The 27,679-nt window shown below is 35.3% G+C and overlaps 1 protein-coding gene across 1 annotated transcript in view; it reads right to left on the reverse strand.

Annotated features, from left to right (window-relative positions):
• Nucleotides 1–27,679, reverse strand: part of RB1 (RB transcriptional corepressor 1) — a 117,871-nt gene that overhangs the window by 72,607 nt on the left and 17,585 nt on the right. Inside the window, exons 3-9 of the mRNA XM_025263244.3 lie at nucleotides 19,618–19,733; nucleotides 17,184–17,303; nucleotides 10,403–10,441; nucleotides 9,329–9,396; nucleotides 6,992–7,102; nucleotides 4,472–4,614; nucleotides 1,971–2,048 (exon numbers count right to left, since the gene is read on the reverse strand). Coding sequence (XP_025119029.2) covers nucleotides 1,971–2,048; nucleotides 4,472–4,614; nucleotides 6,992–7,102; nucleotides 9,329–9,396; nucleotides 10,403–10,441; nucleotides 17,184–17,303; nucleotides 19,618–19,733 — 675 coding nt within the window. The remainder of the gene's footprint in view (nucleotides 1–1,970; nucleotides 2,049–4,471; nucleotides 4,615–6,991; nucleotides 7,103–9,328; nucleotides 9,397–10,402; nucleotides 10,442–17,183; nucleotides 17,304–19,617; nucleotides 19,734–27,679) is intronic.

Here is a 27,679-nt window from a genome sequence, read left to right on the forward strand (position 1 = left end):
TGGGCATATAACCTCAATTAATTAGCCTAATTAACATACGTGCACAATTTATTTCCAATCTCAGACACTTCCAAATGCTAGAATCAATAATTTTTTATCAGTCCTGGGTTCATAATTTTCCAATCATAATATAAAAACCAATGCCTGATAGATAATTATTTAACATGCCTTCTCCTGTGACTTTCTAATCTGAGAGCGCTAAAACCGCATTCTAAAAGGAGTAGTAGGAAGAAATTCATTTAAATGTAAACTTTGTGCTTGCCTGCATAAGCTTTTTAGGCAAAGCAGGCATTTCTATTTGTTTAATCATTGTTCCTGCCCTGTCTCAGTGAGGCACTAAATATCAACAGGTTACTGACTAGTAGCTGTTAGTGCTACATAATGTAAAGTTTATCTTGAATTTTCTAACCCTGTAATCCTTTCAAAGGGAAAAAAATTACAAATGCCTAAGATTCTTTAGCGGACAAGGAAATGGCAACCCACTCCAGTGTTCTTGCCTGGAGAATCCCAGGGACGGGGAAGCCTGGTGGGCTGCCGTCTATGGGGTCGCACAGAGTTGGACACGACTGAAGCGACGCAGCAGCAGCAGCAGCAAGATTCTTTAGAGTTGTAAATACCGTATTTTTTGATATATAAGTTGGTAACAGGACTCAGTAATACACCATCCGGCTCCTTCTTGCTTCTTTAGTACCATGTCTTAACCAGTTCCTGTTCTGTATCCCAACTTTAAGGAGTTAGTTGGAGTTCACTGAACAGACAATACTATCACATATCATTGTGCCCTTGAATCTATAATTTCCAACTCCTGGAGATACTACTTCTCATAAATCTTACTCCACTCAGAAATCACATCACCTCCAAAGAATTTTGTGCAAAATCTACCTGGCCCAATTTGAATTAGGTAGCCCTCCTCTGAGATGTCACCACACCCTCTGTACACATCTATTAAACTCTTGTAGACTCCTATTAGTAATGTTCTCTGTATGTCTCTCTCGTCCACTAGCATCATAAGAACGATGACTATGAGTTAAACCTCTACAATGACGACATGTAGCACGATGCCTGGCACAGGTTAAGCACTCACTGAGTAACTGCTGAATTAATTCAAGGACTAGCTATCAACTCAGGTCACAGAATCAGCAATCTAGCTATCTGATTTCATGTCTTTTGGTCTTGGTGACTGATGCTAGGTGTGTCTAAAACACTGCTTCACCATTGAGAACTTGCTCTTCATCATTTAGGCATCCTTTTCTCCACAAGTTACCACATAAAGTTCTCAGCTGTTCTGTTCTCACTGAAGAGCAAGACATTTGAGGCAAAATGGGAAAAGAAATAGATGGATGGCAAACCACTAAGTTAAAACATGTCTACAATATAATCACAGTCATTTCAACCAAAGCTATTTCCAATTAAGTAGCCAAAAGAGGAAATTCCCTGGCAGTCCAGTAGTTCAGATTTGGTGCTTTCACCACTGGGGCCCAGATCTGATCCCTGGTTGGGGAACTAAGATCCTGCAAACCGCATGGTACAGCCAAGGAAAAAAATACTCAAAAGGATGTTCCAAAATTCAGTAATGCCAATAATGTTGATAGCATAAATCAAGGCTTCTATGTTTAAAGAAGCATAATAAAGCAAATCAGAATAAATTAGATTGCAGAAATTTAGTTTAAATATTTAAGGCATTTAGAAGTTCAAAAGCCTGTATTTTGATTTTTGAAAAATTTCAGTACAAATCAATGTCTAGTGCAAATGTTAAAATGCTGTTTATATATATACATTTGAGCATATATTACAAAGGGTTTTTCTGTTACTATATAAAGTTGATTCACCACAATTCTACTTATATTCTTTCCTTGAGTGAAAAATATTTAATATATAGTAAAGTAACCTTATGAAATTTAGACAACTCTTCTTCCCTCCCCAAAGTCCCGAAACATATTAACTTTTTATTACGTTTTCTTTCAGATTACCTCTGGAAGTCCATTAGAAGCTACAATTCCAAGAGAATTCATAAAAGGTATAAAATTTTTGAAATAAACATTTTTCACCTGAAAAAGATAAAGTTACAACATGACCATTGAAATTTTTAAAAACTGGTTTTTTAACTGCTTTTGACTGGTTTTTTGACTGTCGTTATTAATACTAGAATGAGTGAACTGACATTTTGATCAATAAGTTACATTCAACTCAGTGTGATGTTTATTTATAATTAATACAATTATTCACTTTTTAATTTATGTGAGGCAGATTCCAGGTCCTAAAATGGAGGTGCAGGGGGGAGTTGTTAATGAAATGAGATTTACAAGAAGAAAATCCATTGAAACCAACTTCAAAATCCCATATTTAACAAGTGGTGAAAAGATCGGAGGCTCAAAAAAATTAAGCAACTTGACCAAAGTTACATAGCTAGTAAGCGACAGAGATGGAATTGAAACCCAATCTGCCTAGCATCAAAGCCAAGGCTCTTTAACTTCTCTACACTGCTCTGATTTCTCCCCAAAGAGTATTTTTGGGCCATTTCATACACATATCAAACTTAATGTATATTGAGTCAATTATTTTAGCACAAATTTAGGAAAAGGACCTGCTTTTATAAGAAAATAATTTCACATACATATACCTAACAATTCTCTTCAAAACTTAATGAAAATGCTTTGTTTGGGACTTACACAGTTTCATACAAACCCCCCCCCTACATTTAACAAGGATAATAAAGACCATATTTGGAAAACTTGGAATTGTATCTCTGACTATTCTATACTGAAAAACTGTCACAGAATTGTAAGCAACTTACTTTTCTTCATGTAACTTCCTTTTCCAACTTTGGAGTCTACATTTGTTAAGGTAGAAATAATTTAAAATATGCCTATTAATAAGTTCCTATCTTCTACTTCACAAACAAGCTATAAGAATTAAGCTTCTATAATACTTATTAATAGTATTGTTTTCCAATTAATTCCCACTTAACTGGAATAATTATAAGATGGGTAGTTCTATTTAACCAATTAGTATGAGTAACCAATAATGATATGACCATAAATATAACTAACCAACAGTTATATAATCATAAATGCTATATGCAAATATTACATATTTTAATATATAAAGTATCAAATTAATTAATATAAATTACCAAAGCTATTGATCACCTACACTTTATAAGTCACTGTTACATCATAAATTATGAAAGAATTATTTAAAATAAAAAGGAAAAACATGATTTATTCCTGATTTTTGGCAAGCAATTATATAAGTAGTTCTGAAATCCAGAGATTTAACCACCAGGAATTAGAAAGCTGTCTTTATTTATATTCTTTATCTTGAAGGACTAAACAGCAGACTGGAGTTAAAAAGAAAAAATTTCAACTACATTTGTCACCTTATTAGTGAAGATAAAATGTTATTCTAGAAAAGTAAAAGAGTATATTATATGGGTAAAGTTGATACATCTACATGTCTATATCTATATATTTGATGAAATTAACAAAACTCATAGTGCCAAAATTCAGACTTGATAAATCACTCCAATACTTATTAAACTAGATTTTGATATCATACCCCCATTCTTTCCCAGAGTTGACAGAGAAATTTCAAAGATGCAACATTTCATACAGTGAATTGTGGACAATATAACAATCTATGAGAGAAAGAGCATGGCACAGTGAAAGCAGCACTGGTAGCAGATGTTCCAAAGCACAGACTTTGTTAGTAATCAGCCATCAGTCTCTAGAAGCTTGTCTGCTCATTAGTAAAAGGAGGCCGAGTACATTAATTCTAAGATTCCTTCCAGTTCTAACATTCCAGATTTTATTAACAAGATAAGTAATTCCTGGGTGTTCTACCAGTCATTAGCATCTGGTGTGATACTTGGAGTAATTATACAAGACTGAACAGAAATTTGGGCTTCCCTGGTGGCTAGCAATAAAGAATCTGCCTGCCAGTGCAGGAGACGCAGGTTTGATCCCTAAGTTGGGAAGATCCCCTGGAGAGGGGAATGGCAACCCACTCCAGTATTCTTGCCTGGAGAATCCCATGGACAGAGGAGCCTAGTGGGCTACAGTCCACAGGGTCGCAAAGAGTTGGATACAACTTAGCGACTAAACAACAAACAGAAATTTAATCTTGGTATCACTTATCACTAAAATCAGAACAACAGGGTTTTCTTAGTAGCTTACTCTAAAACATTAGGAGTATCAATAACCACAGAAGAATTAAAGAACAAATATATTTGATAACTACTGCCTTAATGATGTACATTTCAGGGATTCCAGAATGAGGGAGCTATTATTCTCTTTAAAATCAAAGTAGCTGAATATGAAAATTAAACTTTTTCTAAATATTTTGCTACTGCAAAAGAGTTGGCACTAATTACAAAAAAGCAAGCTCATCATGAAAGAATTATATATTGTTAGGAAGAACTTACATCTAAATCTACTGTAACTATTTTAAAGAAATCATGAAGTTAAATTACCTCATCTATATTACATTCATGTTCTTTACAGAGAACTTCAATAATTCTTGTATCATTTTCTAGTTGTTTTGCTATCCGTGCACTCCTGTTCTGACCTCGCCTTGGTGTTCGAGGTGAACCATTAATAGGTATTACAGCTGTTTCTGTAAAAATGGTAAATTAGATAAGAACAATTGCACATTCCACTGTATAAAATAATGAAGTATTCTAATTATAACTTGGAAGGTTGGAAATAATCTTGGTAACATTCTGCTACTTTTACTTATTAGGCTTCATGAAAAAGCTAACAGCTTCATCTATTTACTGAATATCTATTGTAAATTATATACTGGTAATAGTTTTTGCCATCCCTATTCTCTTCTGCCCCCAGCTGGTCCAAAAAGAAACCTAAAACTCCATGGACAAATATGAAAAAGGCAAGGGAAATAGCCAACTTATAAACTAATTTTAAGTGTATTTTACTCAGTTGGTAAGGGAGGGGGAAAATATTTCTTATCTTAAAAGAGTCTTCAGAATGTTAAGCATGATTTATGGATTCACTTTTGAGGTAAAGTATAAAAATAAGTTTTAAAAATTTTAGCAAATACCATATAAATTATGATGATTTAAAAAAAATAAGCATACAAATATAATAATGTGACACTAAATTGTGATTTTAGAAAAAAAATCCCCTGGATTATTTTGAGCATTTTCAATTCAAACTGAATGTGGATTGAGCTATTAAAGAGATTACAGATGACTAAGTATAAAAAATATTAACTGCCTCTAGGCCCAGCAAGAAACTGAGAGGACAGAGGAACATGTTAGACTACACCATAGGATGCAATCAGTAAAAATTAAACCATGGAAAAGTCAACAGGAAAGACCACCTGATTATTTAATAAATAAATTACAAGACAAAAAAGAGAAAGATAGATGGAGGAGGAATATTTTAAGTCTTAAAGTCATATCAATCAATCACAAAGTATAGATGTTATTTAGATTCTGATTTAGTCAACCTACAAACATTTTTAATTACTTTTATAAAACAATTGAAAACATGGGCACCTACTAGATATTTGGTGGAATTAAGGAATCACTATTAAAACTGGTTTTTAGGTGTGAGAATGGTATTGTCATTATACTTTTCAAAAAGACTTTATCTTTCAGGGATATATATTGAAATTTATAAGGATGAAATGGTATGCAAAAATGTGCTTCAAAATAATATTGCCAGTAGAACTGGGCAGTAGATAGGACTATGAGTTGATCAAAAGTTATACACTGAGGGCAGGTGATAAATACATGGGGGCTTATTATATGATTTAATTATGTTCATGGAAATTCTTAATAAAAAGCTAATTAAAAGTTTACCATAGACATTAATTCGATACCTTATCCTGGTTTCTCCTTTAACATGGCACTTGGAGAATTAACTGAACATCTGAATTATCCAAAAGCACAAAAGCTGTCAACCTAAAATTACATTCTTCATCAACTTATTACAGTTATAACATATTTTAAAAGTGAGGAAAAGGCATATAAAGGAAATTTTTAAAGATTCGGGAAGTTTTTGAATATATTATTTTGTATTTTTTTCATGTAGCATGTGGTTTCTGCTAAATGACCTGCCTTTTCTGTCAAATCATGTTCAACACATTTTCAAAATTCTGCTCCAGACTTCATTTTTCCATGAAGTTATTGCTCATGTAGATTAGTTAGGCTTCAGCTTTTCAATCACTCCAACAATACTTTGAGACTTACATGTTTTGATCTGTCCTCTATTATTTTTAGTATTATTAATACTTTTATCATTTTAGGAGCAAGGAATCAGTTAAGCCTAAGTTAAGTTCACATTTTTCTGTAGTATAACAAGTGTTTTTTAAATCCTACTCTATATGCCACCAAAAGAAGCAATTTCATTCTAAGAGGAGTATACTTATCTTTGCTTAATGCTATCTAATTATTTCAGTAATAGTTATTATTTAACTACACTTTCCATCTCATTACCCTCTGAAGTGGATCAATTACAGTTCACATGCCAAAAAACAAAAATCAGTCACATAATCATTATAGCATCCAATAAAAAAATGTAGTTAATCTGTTCCTGTAGGATGGGCCACCCTTTTCCATACAGTTTAGTTCATATCTGTTCCTTGCCTATTGATTTTCTCTTTATTGGGCATGCCCTCCCTGAACTTACCACAACCCTCAAACCCTAACTACCACTTCAACACTCAACTCAAATGCCACCACTTTGAAATGGTCTTCCTTGGTCTTTCTCAGCTGGGAAAACTTTCTCATCTCCTAAACTCTCATAGTATTTTCTGTATTTTGGCCCAGACCACTTTCAACCATATACTCTAAAAACCTGCTTACTTGTCTAATCTCTTCTTCCATATCTTATGCTACTTAAGAGCAGAGGCTATGTCTGACTTCTTTTTTATTATTCCTTTGGCTCTAGAACTGTTTTGGATCTAGGAGAAGTCAATAAACAACTCTGAATGATGAAGTAGGAGGGGTATAAATTAAAATACTCACTATATGGTTCTTTGAGCAATGCAGGAGGTGAGAGTTTGATAAAATAGTCAAGGACACACAGCATTAATTGAAATGAGATCACCAGATCATCTTCCATTTGTAATACTTGTCCTGAAAACAAAAATGGTCCACATTTTAAGGTAGAGATTGAGATATTAAGTCAGGAAAAATTGTGGACATGAGTGTATCCATATACTCATGATTCAACAATCACTAGGAGCATATTAAAAATCATTTTCTATATCCCTAGGTATGGTGCAAAAATTTGTTTATAATACACTTAGAAGTTGTTAAGAAATGCCATAGAGGTAAAAAATATCAAGGACCTCTAGCTAAAGATAGTAGAGTGAGGTCAGATCAAAGAATCTCTCTTCCAATACCTAACAAAATGAAAAGAAAAATATGTACTGGTTAAGTGCTAATAACAATACCAAATTTGAGAGATAATGACTCGGAGCATCCTTATCTTTCCCCTCTTTTTACTTAGAGGGAATAGGTATCACTGATGAGAGAGGGAAAAACGGAGGAAGTAAACAGCTACAGCAACTCTGACAAGCATAAAGACTCCAGTATAACATGCTGAATTAGGGGACAATCTGAATCCTAATACACTCCTTTTATGCAAACAGGACAAGTGCCTGTTTTACAGGTCATTCTAACCAAAGTCTCAGAACAATGACTCGTATCATTCCAGATGAGGTCCTGACTTTCTCCCTCATCCTCTGAATAAAAGTAAGTATAATTTTTTTAAAAAGACTGCTTTCATACAATAGCTCTTTGGGGAACACAGTAAGTCACAGATGAAGTGCAAAGTGAGTTAAGGGAAATGCATTCACACTACATCAAAGAAAACAGAACATCAGGTCAGAGAGGCCCAAAGTCCTAGCAACAAGGTGGATGGAAAGAGGGTGGGAAGCACAGTAGTTACGCAAACATAAGAGAGAAAATAAAAAAGAAAATTAAAAAATAGAATCACGATATAAGAAGGGGGAAAACCGGGTAGAGAACCCCATCTTGAAGATAATCAATCTATCAGAAGAAAATGTCCTGAGTCCTTGCACTGAGAACTCAAAAGAACACGAATTACATAAAACAAGGAGCTAGACAAGGTAAGGAAAAACTCAAGACCAAGTAACAATTACAAACATAGTTTAGCTCAAAACAGAAGAAAAGTTTGAAATAAAAATAGTACATAAGAAAAAGACCAAAGGTTAAAATAACATTAGAGAAGACAATAAATAGGGAGGACAAAATCAATCTAAGGTAAGACAATGGATGTTCTCAAAATGTAACAGAATAATATCTTAAAATATAGCATGCTAAGATTTCCCTGAAATGAAGAGCAGAATCTTCAGGACATGATTCATAAACAGGCCAAACATAGAAAACATGGCACCAAAAAGCTTGTTTGAAAAACTCCATGGTAAAATCTAGACAGCTAAGGATAGATCAAAATAAAGAACTCAGAAATGGAGAAGCTATGATATAGGAGTGACAAAAAGCTTAGAATTCATTTAAACACATAAATGAGATAAAACAAGTGTGATAACTATAATTACAGAACAGAATATAATCTTGGATAATGTAATGATGATAAAAAAAAATAAGCAAAGGAGAAAGGAGGAAACAGGAAGGTGACATGGAGAGGATTCTTTTTCTTCAGAGCAGACTAATATATATCGCTTTAACTTATAACACAAAGGTATATAAAGTAGACTCTAACCTCTTAAATGTTTTCATAATGCTTGAGAAATATTTGAGAAAATAATATTGCTTAAATGATAAAACATTCAGATAAATTTAAGCAATTCCTTCCATTTCTGTTTATTTTCTTCTATAAAATTTGAGTAAAATTAATTTTTACATTTTAAATAGCACAACAATATGATCTTATTTTTAGAAAATTATATCTCTTTGTGAATGCACTCATCCACCCATCTATTTTAATCAGAATGTCATTTTAGATGTATTTTGTGCATACACATAATTTTGATTATTATTTTAGGTGGGTTCTCGGTAAATTTTCTATTTTTCTTTGCATTTCACTGTATTATTGAATTCTTTATCATGAGTACACATCATTTTTATAAAAACAGTAACATTATTCTTAAAAATAGGAAAGTAGGAAAGAATGAAAAAATATTAGAAAAAGAAGTGAAATGAGACATTTTCAAGGTTGCTTCCAGTACCAGAATTATGAATTTGCTAACAGTTAAAAAAATCACAAGAATTGGAGGTAAGGAGGAGCAACATTGAACTGAATTAAAATTTTTGAGCTTACTCAAAAGAAGGATCAATTATTACATTTGAAACATTATCATGTAACAATGACTTTACCTTTAGCTAATAAAAATGTGATCCAAGAAACTTTTAGCACCAACATAGAATTTATTTCAGTAGATATCCTAGTAAAGAAAAAAAAAATTAGCTTTGTAAATATACCTTTTTCCCCATGTTTTACAATTACAGACTACAGTTGACTGCATAATAGAATACAGCCCATTTTAAATGCACAATTTACACATGAATTCAATTTTGTCTCAATTTAGTTTGTGTTTTTACCAAGTTACTTATATTTTCCCACAGAGTAGTATACGTTTTCTAAAGAAAATACTGAATACCTTCTATTGTAATCTAAAAATATGCACAGGAAGTGCTATAATATGACATACTTGGTTTCCAATTAATTCTTTTCTGCTGTTTTCTAATTAAAATCAATTTTATGTAAGCAGAAAATATAGAGGTCTGGGTGACTCTAGTTTACCAGTTTAACACTATGCCCTCATAAACTTTAAATCGTTCACTTGGTGGAGTTAACAAGTGGAATTAGATTAATAGAGTTAATTAATAAATATACAATTTCTCTTTGTATCAATTGTCTCCAATATCATTATTTCACTGGGGCAGAAAATCTCATATATCACTCATTATGTTTTTTTTCAGTTTTTTCTGAAAAAACAAACTGTAGAGCTCTTACAATGTTATACTGCTGGAACATGTATCATACATTTAAAAAGACTATTTGGAAATTTAAATATAGACATTCATGTTTATTCTTACAGAAAAATTATGCTTTAAGTCTTAGTTAATAAAATGTCTGTAATACACTCTCAATAAAGATTCTGTCAACGAATTAGCATTTTTCTCAGAGTTGGTAAAAAAAACTGCTCTGAATCAACTTCTCCCTTTAGTTTCCAATTAGTTCTCCCTTATAGAAAAAGGCCAGTATTTCATACCACTTTCTTTGTGAAAAAATAAATAATCTGCACAGGGCTTAAATCTATGACCTTAATTTATGAAGTAGTGTGAAATAAGCAATCAAACCAACCCTGAAATTATCAATGTGTTTGGGATTATTTCATATATTAAAAAACCCAAAAAGTGAAAAATAACATGCTCTGAGGTACTTACGAACTGCTGGGTTGTGTCAAATATATAAGCTCACATGTCCTGAAAGGAAGAAATAATTATGTTAACATCATGGCTTTTTTGAAAGTTACTTTTAAATTTTTTTCATAATTTAGAAGTCAATTTTATAATGCTCTATTCATTCTATTTTAAGAAGGGTATGTTTTTTAAGTACAGCATTATAAAACAAAGTTAAAGTAGATGTTTCCAATTTATGCCATTTCATACATCCCTGTAATATCTAGTTACAAAACGACTGGACTCCATGTGTGCATTTGTAACTTGGAATACATTCAGTAATTGAATCTTGATCTGGTTACAATCTCACACCAGGTCATAAAAGCTTATTTAATAAAGTCTTGCTGAAATAACACAACTGAAAAGTACTACTTAACTGAAACCTACTTATTTAGGGCAGTGACTTCTGGAATGGTGGGTAGAGTAAGGATCTTTACAGACCTGTTCCCTAAAATAAAAGTTATAATTGGTAAAAACTATTTCTGAAAAACCATTTAAAGTCTCTGGAAATTTTTCTAAGGGCATACAACAAAAAAGGGAACATATCCTCAAGAAAATCTTGATGAGAACAATGAGTCCGAGGAATTCAATGCAAAACTCATTTCTTTCTCCTCTCCAGTTCAGCATAAGGAAGCTCTATGCCTGACAGGTGTAGCCAAGACACAGGGCTCTTCTCTCCAGCTCTCAGCCTGGAACTCTCTCTGGGGAGAGCAGGCTATCAGTGTTTCTCATCTCCCACAGGTCTATGTTGCAGAAGGTCTAGCCCAGGCAAGAGGAGCTGAGTGGCATGGGGCTCCTGTCCTCCACTTTGCACCCACTCATAGGGTAAAGTTTTATTCCAGGCACACAGCACATCAAAATACTGATTTGTCTTGTCTCAGCTGGCTCATGGGACAGAGTTCCAGCCAAGAGAGGCGATCTGGGAAGACTAGGGCTAAGACTGTCTCTCCTCAGTGCCCTACTCTTAAAGCAGAGGTATCCCTGCAAGAGACGAGACCACTGTCATCTTGCTCTCCCTACCACCAGCACAGAAGTGGCAGCTAGGGGAGAAGCAGGTCTCAAGAACACAGAGCCTTGAGCTCTCCCTAGGGGAATTAACTTCACCCAGAATGCTGTGGGGGTGTTAAAGAATAACAGCACGGTTGAAGGCAACGCAGATTTTGGTAAAGGCAGATAAAAAAGAAAACCAACAGATGTTATGAGAGCAAAAAGCTAAATCCTAGATCATTGAGAGGAGAACCAGGGAAAGAAACAGCTAGGAATAACTCTCCTGACATCAAAGACTACTCCTGCAAAGGGAGCCAAATTTAATTGGATTAAACTGTGAAGCAATTTGTGACTCAGAGCGTTGTGAAAAACAAGAAAGTAATCAGCAATAAATGAGAGGTAACAATTAAGTGTGATATTAACAGAGGCAGTTAGCTTAACAACAGGGGGAAAGATGGTTAAAGAGAGAAAAACCACTGTCAGCTCAGTGACTGTGCACCTGTCCAAGGCTACACTGAGGAGCAAATCAGAGGTAGCACATTGGGAGAAAAGACTTCACTGAAATAGTACCTTCCATGTCATGGATATGCCTGTTCTGGACAGATCATATAATAAAAGTATGTGGCCTTTTGTATCTGGTATCTTTCACTTAGCTCAATGATTTCAAGGTTCATCCACACTGTAGTATATATCAATACTTTATGCCCTTTTATGGCTGAACAGTATTCTACCATAAGGATATGTGTGTCAGTTGCTCAGTCGTGTCTGACTCTTTGCAATGCCAAGGACTGTAGCCTGCCAGGCTCCTCCAGGCAAGAATACTGGAGTGAACTGCTGTTTCCTTCTCCAGGAGATCTTCCCAGCCCAAGGATCGAACCCAGGTCTCCTGCATTGCAGGCAGATTCTTTACCATCTGAGCTGCCAGGGAAGCCCTCTAATATGGATAGTTCACATTTTGTTTATCCTTTCATCAGCTGATGGATATTTGGGATGTTTCCATTTTTTGGCTAATACAAATAACACAGCCATGAACACCTGTACACAAGTTCTGGATGAATGATACATATCAAAATTTGATGTTTTGGGATATATGAGTTAAATAAAATGCTAAAATTAATTTCACTTGTTTATACTTGTCATGCAGCTACTATTTAAAATATATGGCTTGCATTTTTATATTTCTAGGTAACAGCACTAATGTAGTTAGTAATAGCTTTAAAAGCTACTGTTTATTAAGCATTTAGTATGTGCTAGGAGGTGAGGTAACCAGTAATATTATCTTACTTAATTGTTACAATTACTCTGCAAGGAGAGCATTATTAGCTCTATCTTACAGATTGAAATTGAGGTTTAAAGATGTTAAGTATCTTTCTCTAGCTTACAAAGTTGGTAAATGACAAAATTAATATTCATATCTAGATCTGTTTAGCTTTTTAAAAGTTATCCTAATCACTACAGCACACTCCCAAATACATACATATAGTGAACCCAGAAATAAACAGGCTTTGGCAGGTCTGTTTTGAGTGACTTTCACTTTTGGTATCACAGCTAATTTTCCCAACAGTTCTTCAGAAGAAGGTACACATAAGATAGAAAAAAAAAAATCCTGATTCACTTCAAGACCAATAAACTTTAAATTATCTCATAAACTAGTCAATAAAAATTCCAAATCCCTTTAACAAAGGCCTGAGTGATCTTTTACAGGCCAAATTAGACTCTGTCACTTGCTAGCTTAAAATCAATGACTCCATCGCCTGCTGGGCAAAGTTCAAGCTCACTATCAATCTCATCCCCTCCTATCTTTTAGCCATTAGCAGTATCCAAAGTACTTTATGGTACTGCTTTGGCTCTGTACACATGCTGATCACTCTGCCTAGGATGCTCAGTCCCGGTCTCCACATATTTTGCTTGGTGAGTTTCTAATTATCCTTTAAACTCTACTCAGACATTGCCTTCTTCTACAGTTTTTTCACCCCATAATTATTCTTATTACCTTAAAAATACACAGTATTGTTACCCACTACATAATTTCTGCTTCTTACAAACAACCCTCTACAATAGGACATCAAACAATTACTGCACGTAATTTTATTAAAATATATAATTTACTTATTTAAACTTCTTGATGATCACAGTATCATATGATTTCATATTATGAGCATCTAACACATCAGATCAGATCAGATCAGTTGCTCAGTTGTGTCCGACTCTTTGCGACCCCATGAATCGCAGCACGCCAGGCCTCCCTGTGCATCACCAACTCCCGGGGTTCACTGAGACTCAGTCTATCGAGTCAGTGATGCCATCCAGCCATCTCATCCTCTGTCGTCCCCTTCTCCTCCTGCCCCCAATCAATAGTCATGTCATTAATGCCTGTGTAGTTTCTTAATTTATATGCACTAAACAGCTGATAGCCTAAAGTTTCTTAAAGGATATTGACCAAAAAAACTACTTCCTCTAAACCACCATTAATATACAAGTCATAACTTGGTAGTAAGGCCACCACTCAGTTCAGTTCAGTTCAATTCAGTTGCTCAGTCGTGTCCAACTCTTTGTGATCCCATGAACTGCAGCACGCCAGGCCTCCCTGTCCATCACCAACTCATGGAGTTTACTCAAACTCAATCCATTGAGTCGGTGATGCCATCCAACCATCTGATCCTCTGTCATCCCTTTCTCCTCTCGCCTTCAATCTTTCCCAGCATCAGGGTCTTTTCAAATGAGTCAGCTCTTCGCATCAGGTGGCCAAAGTACTGGAGCTTCAGCTTCAACATCAGTCCTTCCAATGAATATTCAGGACTGATCTCCTTTAGGATGGACTGGTTGGATCTCCTTGCAGCCCAAGGGACTCGCAAGAGTCTTCTCCAACACCACAGGTCAAAAGCATCAATTCTTCGGTGCTCATCTTTGTTTATAGTCCAACTCTCACATACTCTCTGACTACTGGAAAAACCAGGGCCTTGACTAGATGGACCTTTGTTGGCAAAGTAATGTCTCTGCTTTTTAATATGCTGTCTAGGTTGGTCATAACTTTCCTTCCAAGGAGTAAGCGTCTTTTAATTTCATGGCTGCAGTCACCATCTGCAGTGATTTTAGAGCCACCAAAAATAAAGTCTGCCACTATTTCCACTGTTTCTCCATCTATTTGTCATGAAGTGATGGGACCAGATGCCATGATCTTAGTTTTCTGAATGTTGAGCTTTAAGCCAACTTTTTCACTCTCCTCTTTCACTTTCATCAAGAGGATCTTTAGCTCTTCTTTGCTTTCTGCCATAGGGGTGGTGTCATCTGCATAACTGAGGTTACTGACATTTCTCCCAGCAATCTGGATTCCAGCTTGTGCTTCATCTAGCCCAGCGTTAATATTAAGTTAAATAAGTGAACTTATAGTCACTTAAATATAAGTGACTATAAGTTAAATAAGCAGGGTGATAATATACAGCCTTTACGTACTCCTTTTCCTATTTGGAACCAGTCTGTTGTTCCATGTCCAGTTCTAACTGTTGCTTCCTGACCTGCATACAGGTTTCTCAAGAGGTAGGTCAGGTGGTCTGGTATTCCCATCTCTTTCAGAATTTTCCACAGTTTGTTGTGATCCACATAGTCAAAGGTTTTGGCATAGTCAATAAAGCAGAAATAGATGTTTTTCTGGAACTCTCTTGCTTTTTCTATGATCCAGTGGATGTTGGCAATTTGATCTCTGGTTCCTCTGCCTTTTCTAAATCTAGCTTGAACATCTGGAAGTTCACAGTTCACGTATTGTTGAAGCCTGGCTTGGAGATTTTGAGCATTACTTTGCTAGCATGTGAGATGAGTGCAATTGTGCAGTAGTTTGCACATTCTTTGGCATTGCCTTTCTTAGGCATTGGGACGAAAACTGACCTTTTCCAGTTCTGTGGCCACAGCTGAGTTTTCCAAATCTGCTGGCATATTGAGTGCAGCACTTTCACAGCATCATCTTTTAGGATTTGAAATAGCTCAACTAGAATTCCATCATCTCCACTAGCTTTGTTCATAGTGATGCTTCCTAAGGCCCACTTGACTTCACATTCCAGGATGTCTGGCTCTAGGTGAGTGATCAGACCATCATGATTATCTGGGTCGTGAAGATCTTTTTTCTACAGTTCTTCTGTGTATTCTTGCCACCTCTTAAGATCTTCTGCTTTTGTTTGGTCCATACCATTTCTGTCCTTTATTTAGCCCATCTTTGCATGAAATGTTCCCTTGGTATCTTTACTTTTCTTGAAGAGACCTCTAGTCTTTCCCATTCTATTGTTTTCCACTATTTCTTTGCACTAATCACTGAGGAAGGCTTTCTTACCTCTCCTTGCTATTCTTTGGAACTCTGCATTCAAATGGGTATATCTTTCCTTTTCTCCTTTGCTTTTCACTTCTTTTCTTTTCACAGCTATTTGTAAGGCCTCCCCAGACAGCCATTTTGCTTTCTTGTATTTCTTTTTCTTGGGGATGGTCTTGATCCCTGTCTCCTGTACAAAGTCACGAACCTCATTCCATAGTTCATCACTCTATCAGATCTAGTCCCTTAAATCTATTTCTCACTTCCACTGTATAATCATAAGGGATTTGATTTAGGTCATACCTGAATGGTCCAGTGGTTTTCCCTACTTTCTTCAATTTAAGTCTGAATTTGGCAATAAGGAGTTCATGATCTGAGCCACAGTCAGCTCCCGGTCTTGTTTTTGCTGACAGTATAGAGCTTCTCCATCTTTGGCTGCAAAGAATATAATCAATCTGATTTCGGTGTTGGCCATCTGGTGATGTCCATGTGTGGAGTCTTCTCTTGTGTTGTTGGAAGAGGGTGTTTGCTATGACCAGTTCATTCTCTTGGCAGGACTCTATTAGCCTTTGCCCTGCTTCATTCTGTACTCCAAGGCCAAATTTGCCTGTTACTCCAGGTGTTTCTTGACTTTCTACTTTTGCATTCCAGTCCCCTATAATGAAAAGGACATCTGTTTTGGGTGTTAGTTCTAGAAGGTCTTGTAGGTCTCCATAGCACCATTCAACTTCAGCTTCTTCAGCATTACTGGTCAGGGCATAGACTTGGATTACCATAATATTGAATGGTTTGCCTTGGAAACAAACAGAGATCATTCTGTCATTTTTGAAATTGCATCCAAGTACTGCATTTCAGACTCTTTGGCTGACTATGATGGCTACTCCATTTCTTCTAAGGGATTCTTGGCCCACAGGAGTAGATATAATGGTCATCTGAGTTAAATTCACCCATTCCAGTCCATTTTAGTTCACTGATTCCTAAAATGTTGACATTCACTCTTGCCATTTCGTGTTTGATCACTTCCAATTTGCACTGATTCATGGAGCTAACATTCCAGGTTCCTATGCAATATTTCTCTTTACAGCATAGGACCTTGCTTCCATCACCAGTCACATCCACAACTGGGTGTTGTCTTTGCTTTGGCTCCGCCTCTTCATTCTCTCTGGAGTAAGGTCACCACTAGGAAGAATCTTAAATTTAGATGACTCTTCCATTCAGAACTACAAGTCTTCTGGCAGAGAAGGCTAAAGTGGAAACAAAGTTCATTAAAACAAGTAAAACATGAATAAAACAAATAATTTTGGAAGAAACATTCAGAATGTATATGACTGGACAAATAAGAAAGTCAAGACTATTAATGGGACAAATCTAAGGCGCAATACTTAACAACTTTACTAAGTATTTAAGAGTTCCCAGATGGAATCTAATATGAACAGTGACATGAAAATGAAGGGTGCAATCCTAATAAAATTTTTACTTTACCTTTCTAATTTGCTGTAGAGCGCACACAACACATTATACTTCTTCAACAGTCTTGACATAGCATTATCAACTTTGGTACTAGTATCGATTTCTTTTAGTAAATCAAAGAATTTATAGACACTGCAAAAGAAAGAATAGAAAAAAGTGAATCCACAATTTTAGAAATTCATTTTTTTTCATTTTCAAAGCATAGACATTTCAATTTAAAAGGCCTGTTAGCTCTGTACCAAATCACTATTATATCCTTTGGAAGGAATTAGTTTTTGCATTTTACTAGAATTTAAAGGGAAAAAAAATCAACTAGTCTCAACCTATATCCCTATATCTATACACCTAAGCCTACATCTATTTATCAACAAGAACACAGAAAAAATAAGGGTTATTACAGACATATACAAATATTTAGTTCTATATCTAGCTATATGTTTTAAAAATCCTAAGTTCACATCCATTTATCCAACACAAAAACTACCTGTTTCATTCCCATGTTTTCCTTTACATATTTATAACTCTTCTTTGACAGTGAGAAACCTGGGATCCACTTACCTCTAACTTACTCATTTAATCAATCCCCCTGTAACGACCAAGCTACCCACTCCTCCATGTTGGCACCCTCCTCTCCTGCTCGGACTGACTCCCCCACCCTGAACTGCCCTCACCCCTCCACGTACGGATCTGACCGCTCATCCCAGACAGCTCTTACCTCACATGTGCTGTGACTCCCTACACCAGCTGTCCACACACCTGCTTGGTCTGCCCTTGCACACCAAGCAGCCCGTGTCAAGAAGCCCCCCACACCCTTGGGGGATGACCTCCTCATCCCACTTTGGCTCTAACAGCCTTCTCAGGGAGCCATGGCTCTCCCTCACCACAGATGCACACACCTTCTCCCTTTACCCCACCAATGGTTTTAGGGGAAGGAAAAAGTAAATAGCTGGGAACTCAGATGGTAAAGAATTGGCCTACAATGCAGGAGACCTGGGTTTGACTCCTGGATCAGGAAGATTCCCTGGAGAAGGGAGTGGCAATCCACTCCACTGTTCTTGCCTGGGAAATCCCATGGACAGAGGAGCTTGACAGGCTACAGTCCATGGGGTCGCAAAGTGTAGAACATGACTGAGTGACTGACACTAATAATTTTTATTTCACAGGAAAGGAAAGGAACCCGAGACTTAATAAGGATAAGCAATCTATTTCAAGTCATATACCTTGTAAAATATACCCAGTCTATCTTAACCCAAATATTGATTCTCTTTCCAATCCTCTGAGGTAACTAAAACATTTGCTGATATAAAAATTTACCTCTATATTCAGATTGTTTTCAGCTATATAAAACCTATTTTGTAGTGATTTTATTTAATAAAGTTAAACTTTGAAATCTCTGAGAGGTAAACAACTTCTAATTTAATCAGTTAAATATGAACATAGAAGGTCTTTGTTTCCACATTTTATTTAGAGGTAGTAAGAAAGTTACTAAAATGTGAAACAATTTTATCTCATTTACACAAAACACCAATTATGTTTAACTCTGCTGCTGCTGCTGCTAAGTCGCTTTAGTCGTGTGGACTCTATGCAACCCCATAGAGGACAGCCCACCAGGCTCCCCCGTCCCTGGGATTCTCCAGGCAAGAACACTGGAGTGGGTGGCCATTTCCTTCTTCAATGCATGAAAGTGAAAAGTGAAAGTGAAGTCTCTCAGTCGTGTCCAACTCTTAGCGACCCCAAGTCACCTCAGTCATGTCCAACTCTGTGCGACCCCATAGACAGCAGCCCACCAGGCTTCCCCATCCCAGATGGCTTTATCTAAGAAGAAACATACTACTATCTTTTTGGCAAATTATTTACTGTTAGATATTGTAAATATACTGCAAAAGAAATGACTAGAAGAAATGACCAGAAGGCTTCTCTTGAGTTGTTGGAAACAATTAGTAAACTCTCATTAGGCTTATAAACTCAATACAGACATTAAGTAATTATAGGGGCAAGTATTATAATAGATACATTACTGAACACACAATCTCAAAACATATATAATAAAAGTCTTAAACTTTAATAAATCAACTAAATTCCTTGAAGATGGGCTCATACTACTTTTACAAAGGTTTTAATATATAATAAAGCCTATTTAATAAATCTGCCTATTTTGTCCACTTTATCAACAGCTACAATTAAGAAAGTTAACACAGTGAGAGATACAATGAAGATTTTCCCAGGACACAGACTGCTACATTTTAAAGAAAGTGCAGCATAAAGACATTAAGGGCCCCAACAGAGTAGGAGAGTTCACTAGTTGACCCAAGTTCTCTATGTTTTAGTTAATTTTGGCATTTCCCACCAATTCCCTGAAGTCTATTAAAATGATAGTCCAGGAATGGTTGTGTTTGTTTGTTTTTTTTTTAATGGCAGAGGCCTACATTAATGCAAGAAATTTTACCTTGTTTCAATGTTTTTCTGTAGTTCAGTGAAAGTGAACGGCATCTCATCTAAGTCAACTGCTGCGATAAAGATACAGATTCCCCACAGTTCCTTTTTCTTTTGAACATAACCTTCCTGCAAACAAAACAAAACAAAACAAAAAGGTTCAAGTAATTCGTTGAATCATTTACACATAAAAACTGTGTTAAAACTATACTAGGCAACTTTTTTCTTATTGAGCATAACAAAATAAATTTGTTCCTAAGTCTTTATAAGAGTATTTAATTCTAGGCTAGTACAAACTAGTTACAAAATTAGTAACTAAATTTTATGTTGTAAAGCAAAAAAAATTACCAGATAGGTCAAAAAGTTAAACTACAACTTTTTATAAGAAATCTAGAAGCCAGTCAGTTCTCTGAGGTAAACATTTTCAGTTCTCAATAACACAACATCATCCAAGCCAAGGTGAAAGATTTTACTTCATAACATAAATTGTTTTTAAAAAACAAGCCCCTTTTCTCACTTGATTATCCTCCTTTTGCTCTAATTCACTTGTTCTTTTACCAATCTATTGATTCAAGTATTTTTTTAACCTTATGAAATTTATATCTCTCAGTGCTCTGCCTTCCTTGTAAAATGGAAATAATAATACTTACCTCACTTTGTAAGAATTAAATAAGACTTTATATAAAGCCCTTACCACAATGCCTAGCATTTAATTAGTACTCAATGAATGACAGCTATCATTATCATTAGAATATTTTTTCATTATCATTAGAATACTTTTTCCCCTAAAAATATATCTTTATTTAAATACGTGTTTTATAGGTAAAATTGGATTATATTAAATTAAAAACAAAAAAAATAACAAATTATCTAATGTTCTATCAAAGAGTTGGAACTACTTGCTTACTCTTAATTGTAGAGTACAATGGGGCTGAAAAGTATGTGATACAATTTTACATTGTTTTGAAATCTCAATTACATTAAAGTTTTAGGAAAAAGAATTATTCTAGATTATCAAATTTTAGGGATAATACAAAGCTTATCACTATCCAACTCTAAACTTTTCCTTAATTTTAAAAATCATATGTTTATCTTCATACAGTTTTATCTCTTCCAATTTGTTTTTTTAGTATCTTCTAAAATTGGACATATCTAATAATTTAGATCACCGACTCAATGGACATGAATTTGGGTAAACTCCAGGAATTGGTGATGGACAGAGAGGCCTGGCATGCTGTGGTTCATGGGGTTGCAAAGAGTGGGACACGACTGAGTGACTGAACTGAACTGAATAATTTTTAAAGAAATAATCATTATGCAACTAACACAGTTTTGTCACTTTGGGGATTCAGTGATGAAAACAGAACAAACAAAAAAATTCCCTGTCTCCCTGGGAGTTACACTTCTATTTAAGTTAAAAACATGAATTTTTGTGTCAAACATTCAAGACTTTGAACACATACTCTAGTTGTATAACTGTAAGCAACTGATTAAATCTAATTAAACCTCAGTTTTTACTAAAATAGAAATATAACAGTATCCTATCTGGGTCACTATAAAATTTAACAGTGAGGATGCTCTTAAGTAATCAGCACAGTGCCAGGCATTATACTCATTCAATAATAAACAGCAGCAGCACTATTATCAGTGAATCTAGCACTCATTCCTCTACATCATATCTGTCTCAAAAACTGTCTACAACCCAATCTTCTCCACACCAAAAATATTCATCCCTGGGAATGCTGAGGAATACTGGAGTTTTGTGTGTTAGAAATCATTTTTATTGGCTTCTAGCCCCTGGCAATCACTGATCTGATTTCAATTCCTTCTCTAGAATGTCATACAAATGGAATTATATAGGCTGTAGCCTTTTTTGTCTGGCTTCTTTCACTTAGCATAATGCTTCTGAGAACTCATCCATATTGTTGTACCTATTAGTATTTATCCCTTTTATTTGTTGAGTAGCACTCCACTGTATGAATATACCACACTTTGTTTATCGATTCCAATAGCTGAATACACTGCTATGAATAAGGCTATTAAGCTTAGCCTTAAATATTCAACTACAGATCTTTAAGTGGATGCATATTTTCATTTCTCTCGGGTGAACACCTCATTGGGGAATGCTAAGTTCTGTATTAAATGTAAGTTTAAGTTTGTAAGAAACTGGTAAACTGTTTTCCAACGTGGCTGTAATGCTTTGCACCCCCGCCAGCTACAAATGAGAGTTCAAGTTTCTTCACATCCTCACCAGCACTTAGTTTCTGTTCGTCTGTTTTCCAGTCATCCCAGTAGGTATGTCGTGGTACGTTTTCCCAAGGACTAACAACACTGAGTACTTTTTCAAATCTCACTTAGCATCTGGATCTCTTCTTTTGCCAATTTTCTATTCAGTTGTTTGTCTTATAAAGTTGTTAAGAGTTACTTAAACATGCTGGATTCAAACTCCTTAACAGGTATGTGTTTTGCAAAAACCTTCAACTGATCTGTAGCTTTTCACTTTCTTAAATAGTGTATTTCAAAGGGCATAAGTTTTTAATTTTGATGGAGCTCAATTTATTACTTTTATAGATGATGCCCTTGCTGGTACTATCCATGAAATCTTTGTTTAATCCAAGGTCACAAAGGTTTTCTCCTTGGTCATCTTCTGGAAGTTTATATCTATGCTTCATTTGAATTAATTTTTATGATTGGTGCAACAAAGGGACTAAAGTTCATTTTTTTGCATATGGATGTCGAATTGCTCCAGTATCATTTGTTGAGAGGAACTCCTTTCTCCATTAAACACGTATGTGTGAATTCTATTTTCTGATTCTCTGTTCTGTTCCACTGACCTACTTGTCTTTCTTTCCACCAATACTACAATGACTTGATTACTACAGCTATGTTTTGTTCTTTTTTTAGTTCAGTTTGATTCAAGACTTTTAAATCCGTAAAACGACATTTGATTCAGTTCTCATTGTGCAGATTAAGAAACTGAAGATTAGAGCGTGGAGACTTGCCCAACACAGCCTATCAATGCCACAGGCCTATAAAACCCAAGTTTCCTAACACTCAAATTAGTCTTCTTCCCTTTATTTAAGAGTATCTCCTTACTAGATTTCTACATTGATTTCCTAACATTTTCACTATTGAAATCCTTAATCTCACCACCCCACTAAGAGTCCTGTACTCTTAACTATTTTACTGTTCTGTACTCTTCATTTTTATTTTGTTTAGAAGGTTTAGAGAATCACAATTCCAAAGGCCTCAACATGTTTCTCCACATCAAATAATTTCTAATTACCATATACTCCCAATGTCCCTGCATCTAGCTTCAGGTCCTTCTTCTCTTCTGACTTTGACAAATGAACATCCTCCTCCACTCTCAAATCAGTAAATCTACTCCCTCACTTCTTCCCACTTTGTATCACCTCCTTCAAGACCTAGTTTATTAATTCCTCCCTCTGTCTTACGTAATTTATCTTACAGTTCTTTCTAAACATGTGCTTCTCTTTAGCTACAAACAAGCTTGTGCTGTGGTGTGCTAAGTCACTCAGTTGTGTCTGACTTTTTGGGATCCCATGGACTGTAGCCCACCAGGGTCCTCTGTCCATGGGAATTCTCCAGGCAAGAATACTGGAGTGGGTTGCCATGCCCTCCTCCAGGCAGGGGATCTTCCCAACCAGGTCACTCCTGCATTGCAGGCAGATTCTTTACCATGTGAGCCACCACGGAAACCCAAGAATACTGGAGTGGGTAGCCTATCCCTTCCCCAGGGGATCTTTCCGACCCAGGAATTGAACCGAGGTCTCCTGCATTGCAGTCAAATTCTTTACCAGCCGAGCTATCAGGGAAGCCCCACAAACAAACTTACATCACTTAAAAAAAAAAAAAAAAGCTATCCTTCTATCCCTGGACTTTATCAAGCCACTGTTCAAACCACACATACAAACCTCTCACTATTCACACACACACTCACCAGATACACTCTCCCAGTACACATCTACTGCACCCACTGAACACATACTTCTACTATGTAAGCGCTATTCTACTGAGGCTATTGTCTAAGTCTCGAAAGAGCTCTCTCTAAACTGAACAGACTTTTCTTTGGTTTCATCTACAAAGACCTCTATACGACATCTGACACCACTGTAATGAAACTTTTCTCCTCAGCTTTTCAAACACAATCAACATCCTCATTCTCGTTTTTATCTCTATCAACTTTTGCAGAGTTTCCTAATTCCAAAGACTTTTCCCCACCACCTTCTTTTTCCTTCTGCCGTCTGCAGCTTCATCCACTTCTACAGCAGCCCCAACTCCTCAATACAGCTGTTTCACATGACTCATCCTGCTTTCCGGCCCTCACTGCTGTCTCAAGATCTAGGCCCTATTTTCCAACGGCAATTACAACCCAAAATTTGTAACTGATTTGTTTCCTCAAAAATTTAGTTGAGAATTATGTAATGGGCTCGGAATAGCACCTTTGAAACCATTAAAACAGAGGAAAAGCAAGTTTTACTCAGCCAAAAGAATCACAAAAAAATAAATGAAAGAAGAAAAAAATGAGGAAAGGATAAGAAAAAGCATTTTACATAAGAAAAAGACAGTAATTTCCAATAAACATATTTTGAATATAAGAACCTCAGAAGAGTGTTAATTGAAGGACGTTTTGCTAATTTGCATCAAGAACCTTAAGAGTTCAGTTTTATCTCTATGGATTTATCCAATGAAAATAATTACTGAGTAAGATTTAGTAGGATAAATGTTCAAAGAATTACTTACAACAGCAAAAATAGTGGGAAACATTTAAACATCTTTAAATAGAATAGTTAAATAAATTATGATAGAGCTGTATCAAGAGCTACATAAAACTCTTAGAAAACATTTCAAAGATTATAAGGACATGGGGAAAAAACCAAAGACACATTATGAGAAAAAAACATCAGAATACAAAATTCTGTGTATATTTTGACTCCAATTTGTTGAAAAAATTTAAAAGAAAGGATATGCAAAAATATATCAAAATGTTAACTATTATCTCTAGGTGGTAGGATTACAAATGGTTTTCATTAATCCTAGATATATTTTCTAAATTACCTACAATTATAAAATAGAGGGGAAAGTAAGTCAATTAAGAAGTACTAAATTTATATAAAACAGGTGAGAGGAAAAATTATGAATATTCTTGAGAAAAATCTTTTTTAAAATAGTCAAACTTTAATTACATATACTACAGTTTAAATCATAATCTATAATCAATACTTAAGAGACTACTCATTTAAGCTATCATTTAGTTTAGTTTACTTAAATCACCCAACTGGTAACCCTGAGTTAGTGATATGACTTCTACTGGGTTAACCAAAAAGTTTGTTGAGTTTTTTTCTCCATGATATTTTATGGAAAATACTTAACAAAGTTTTTGGCCAATCCAACACTTGTTCTTTTACAATGCACTAACTTATAAAAGAGCTCCCCCAAGTGGTAACATAAATCATCTTAGAAACATCTGAAAAGTAGGTTATCTTACTGAAAAGTAGGTTAACATAACTAGCATGAATTTAACCTGAAATTTTAAAAGTTAAAAACACTACTCTCTCTTATCTTTACTTTTTAAGATATCAACCATGAAAATGATGGAAATAAGCCATAGTAAACATGCTCTTTATCTCAGGGTCAAAAGGATACATCCTTACACCAGATTCATGAGACTGTAATGAGTGATTAGCAATAAAGTTACAAGCTAAATGTATTACAGAAGTAGAGGGGCTAAGACCTGCCTTTATATCTTCCCCTCGGGGATTTCCTTACCAAGGTTATATGTAAGAACAAAAGAAATAACATGCTAATATGCCAGAAAATCCTCCCTCTCACTTGCATAATATTAGCTGACAGCAGTGAGTGCTAAAGAAATTCTTGATGTGCTCACAAGAACCAGAAGGCAACAGTAGCACAGCCAAGAATACAAAAGCTAACTTTACTTGTGCTCGATCATATTTTTGATTCAACATGCAGAGGTAAACACCAACTGAATTAGCCATCCAGTTACACAATGCCTTTGTGGGGAAAGAGTTGACTCTGCTCCCAGAAAAATATGTTCTTGGCAAATTCAGATTCATCTAGTCTTCTGCCCAAGAGATGAGTACTTGGAGCTAAGAACTTCTACAGAATTCAGTGGTTAGGACTATTTAAGCACCTAACTAAACTCAATTCAGTTTACTAGATTGTTCAGTTGTCCCTATCTCAACTAGTTTGTAAGCATTTTGAAGGCATAATCACACTAAGTACACTGCTGAACCCCCAAGAACCTAGTACAATGGCCAGCACTAATTTGACATTAAATGTGTATATTTTTTAAAAGCAGCATCAATAGTCATACCCCAGTATAGGATAGAATGACTTTTTTTGACTTTCTCGTTTTTCCCCCTAGTAGGCTCAGAGAACTAAGCAGCAACTGAATCATGAGTAAAAAGTTTTAAGGTGAGAATATTGGTCCTACCACAATTTCTTTATCTCCTGATCACATACATATTGATCAGCTACTGAGGATCAGCAGGATTAATTCACACAAAGAAATGAATTACAGTCTTCACTTCCTAAACTTGTAATAACATAACTGACCTGGAATTTAGTTTCTAGTCAAGCTCTCTGCTTTACTGCATCAAAGGCCCAAAAAATGATCCCCAAGAAGACAGAGCCATAGAGCAGTGAAAACGGCCACCATATTAAAACAACTACTAATTAACTGGTGTCCACCCGTCTTAGAAACCAAGAGTCAATTACTACAACTCAGATTTAATTATGTGTATAAATGGTATTTTTCAAAGTTAGCATGTCCATTCATTCCACCAATATCATCTGAAAAAAAGAAAACATAACTACTGAATAAATGAGTTGGCATTAGAATAAAAGAATCTCAGTTGGAAGGGAAAATGAAAGAGATTATTGATCACTGAAGTCCTGTGGTCTGGGAGTCTCTAGGGTTCAAATCATAAAATGATAATCCTTGGCAAATTTGCTTAAATTTTTAAAAACTTAAGCGAACCCATATGTTTACTTTCAATAATGCCTCAGTAACTAAAGTAGAAAGTGTTTCACTTTTGCTAGAAATCAATGCAGCAAGGTAACACAATTTACCTTTATACTGATAAAAAACAATGGCTGTCAGGCTTGAATAAAATTAGGAAAAATTATTATTTAATAAACAAAGTTTGGTACACTTTCTAAAAGAGATCCAAGGTGGGGGAAAGTTTGGTGGTTTCTGACTGCAATATAAATCTGATTCAACTTATTTTAAAAATGGTTTGCAGAATGAGAAATATCAAGGCACGTACTGAAAAGAGGTAAAACAGAAAAGGAACAGGCATTTTTGACAAAATAACTCACTTCAAAACTCTCTTAAATATCTAGGTCTCATATAAACTTGACTACTTGTTTATAGCTGAACATGTAATAGAAATAACTACCAATCTGAACATCAGTAATTATGAATGTCAGGCCTCTAAAATTATAATGTACATAAGGAAAAAAACTGATTCACTGAGAGAGTATTTATAATCATTTCTTTCAAAGCAACACCTGTTGTATCTAAATTATATAGGGCATAAAGATGTTTAAAGTACAGAAAAACAAACAGTCCTATTAAATTGAGGTTGAAGATACCCTAGCAAACCTGGAAGCCTGTAACTCTCCACAGTCATTTCAATCCGATGGGGAAAAGGTGCTATACAGTATGTGATATATTCTTCTGGTACCTACCATCCTTCTGTTATCTACTTCTAACATGAAGAATAAAGAGAGGTGAATGAATAAAGAAGATGTGGTATATATAACCAACTAAATGTCACTCAGCCATATAAAAGAAGGAAATCATTAATGCCATTTGCAGCAACATGGATGGACCTAATCATACAAAGTTAAGTCAAAGACAAATATCATATAATATCACTTATGTGTGGAATCTAAAAAACAATACAAATGAACTCACAGACAAAACAGAAAAAGACTCACATACAGAGAAAACAAACTTATGGGTTACTAAAAGGGAAAGAGCTTGGGAGAAACAAGATATTCAGTATCTTGTTATAACCCATAAT

Source organism: Bubalus bubalis, chromosome 13 (genome assembly GCF_019923935.1).
Source record: "Bubalus bubalis isolate 160015118507 breed Murrah chromosome 13, NDDB_SH_1, whole genome shotgun sequence".
NCBI lineage: Eukaryota > Metazoa > Chordata > Mammalia > Artiodactyla > Bovidae > Bubalus > Bubalus bubalis.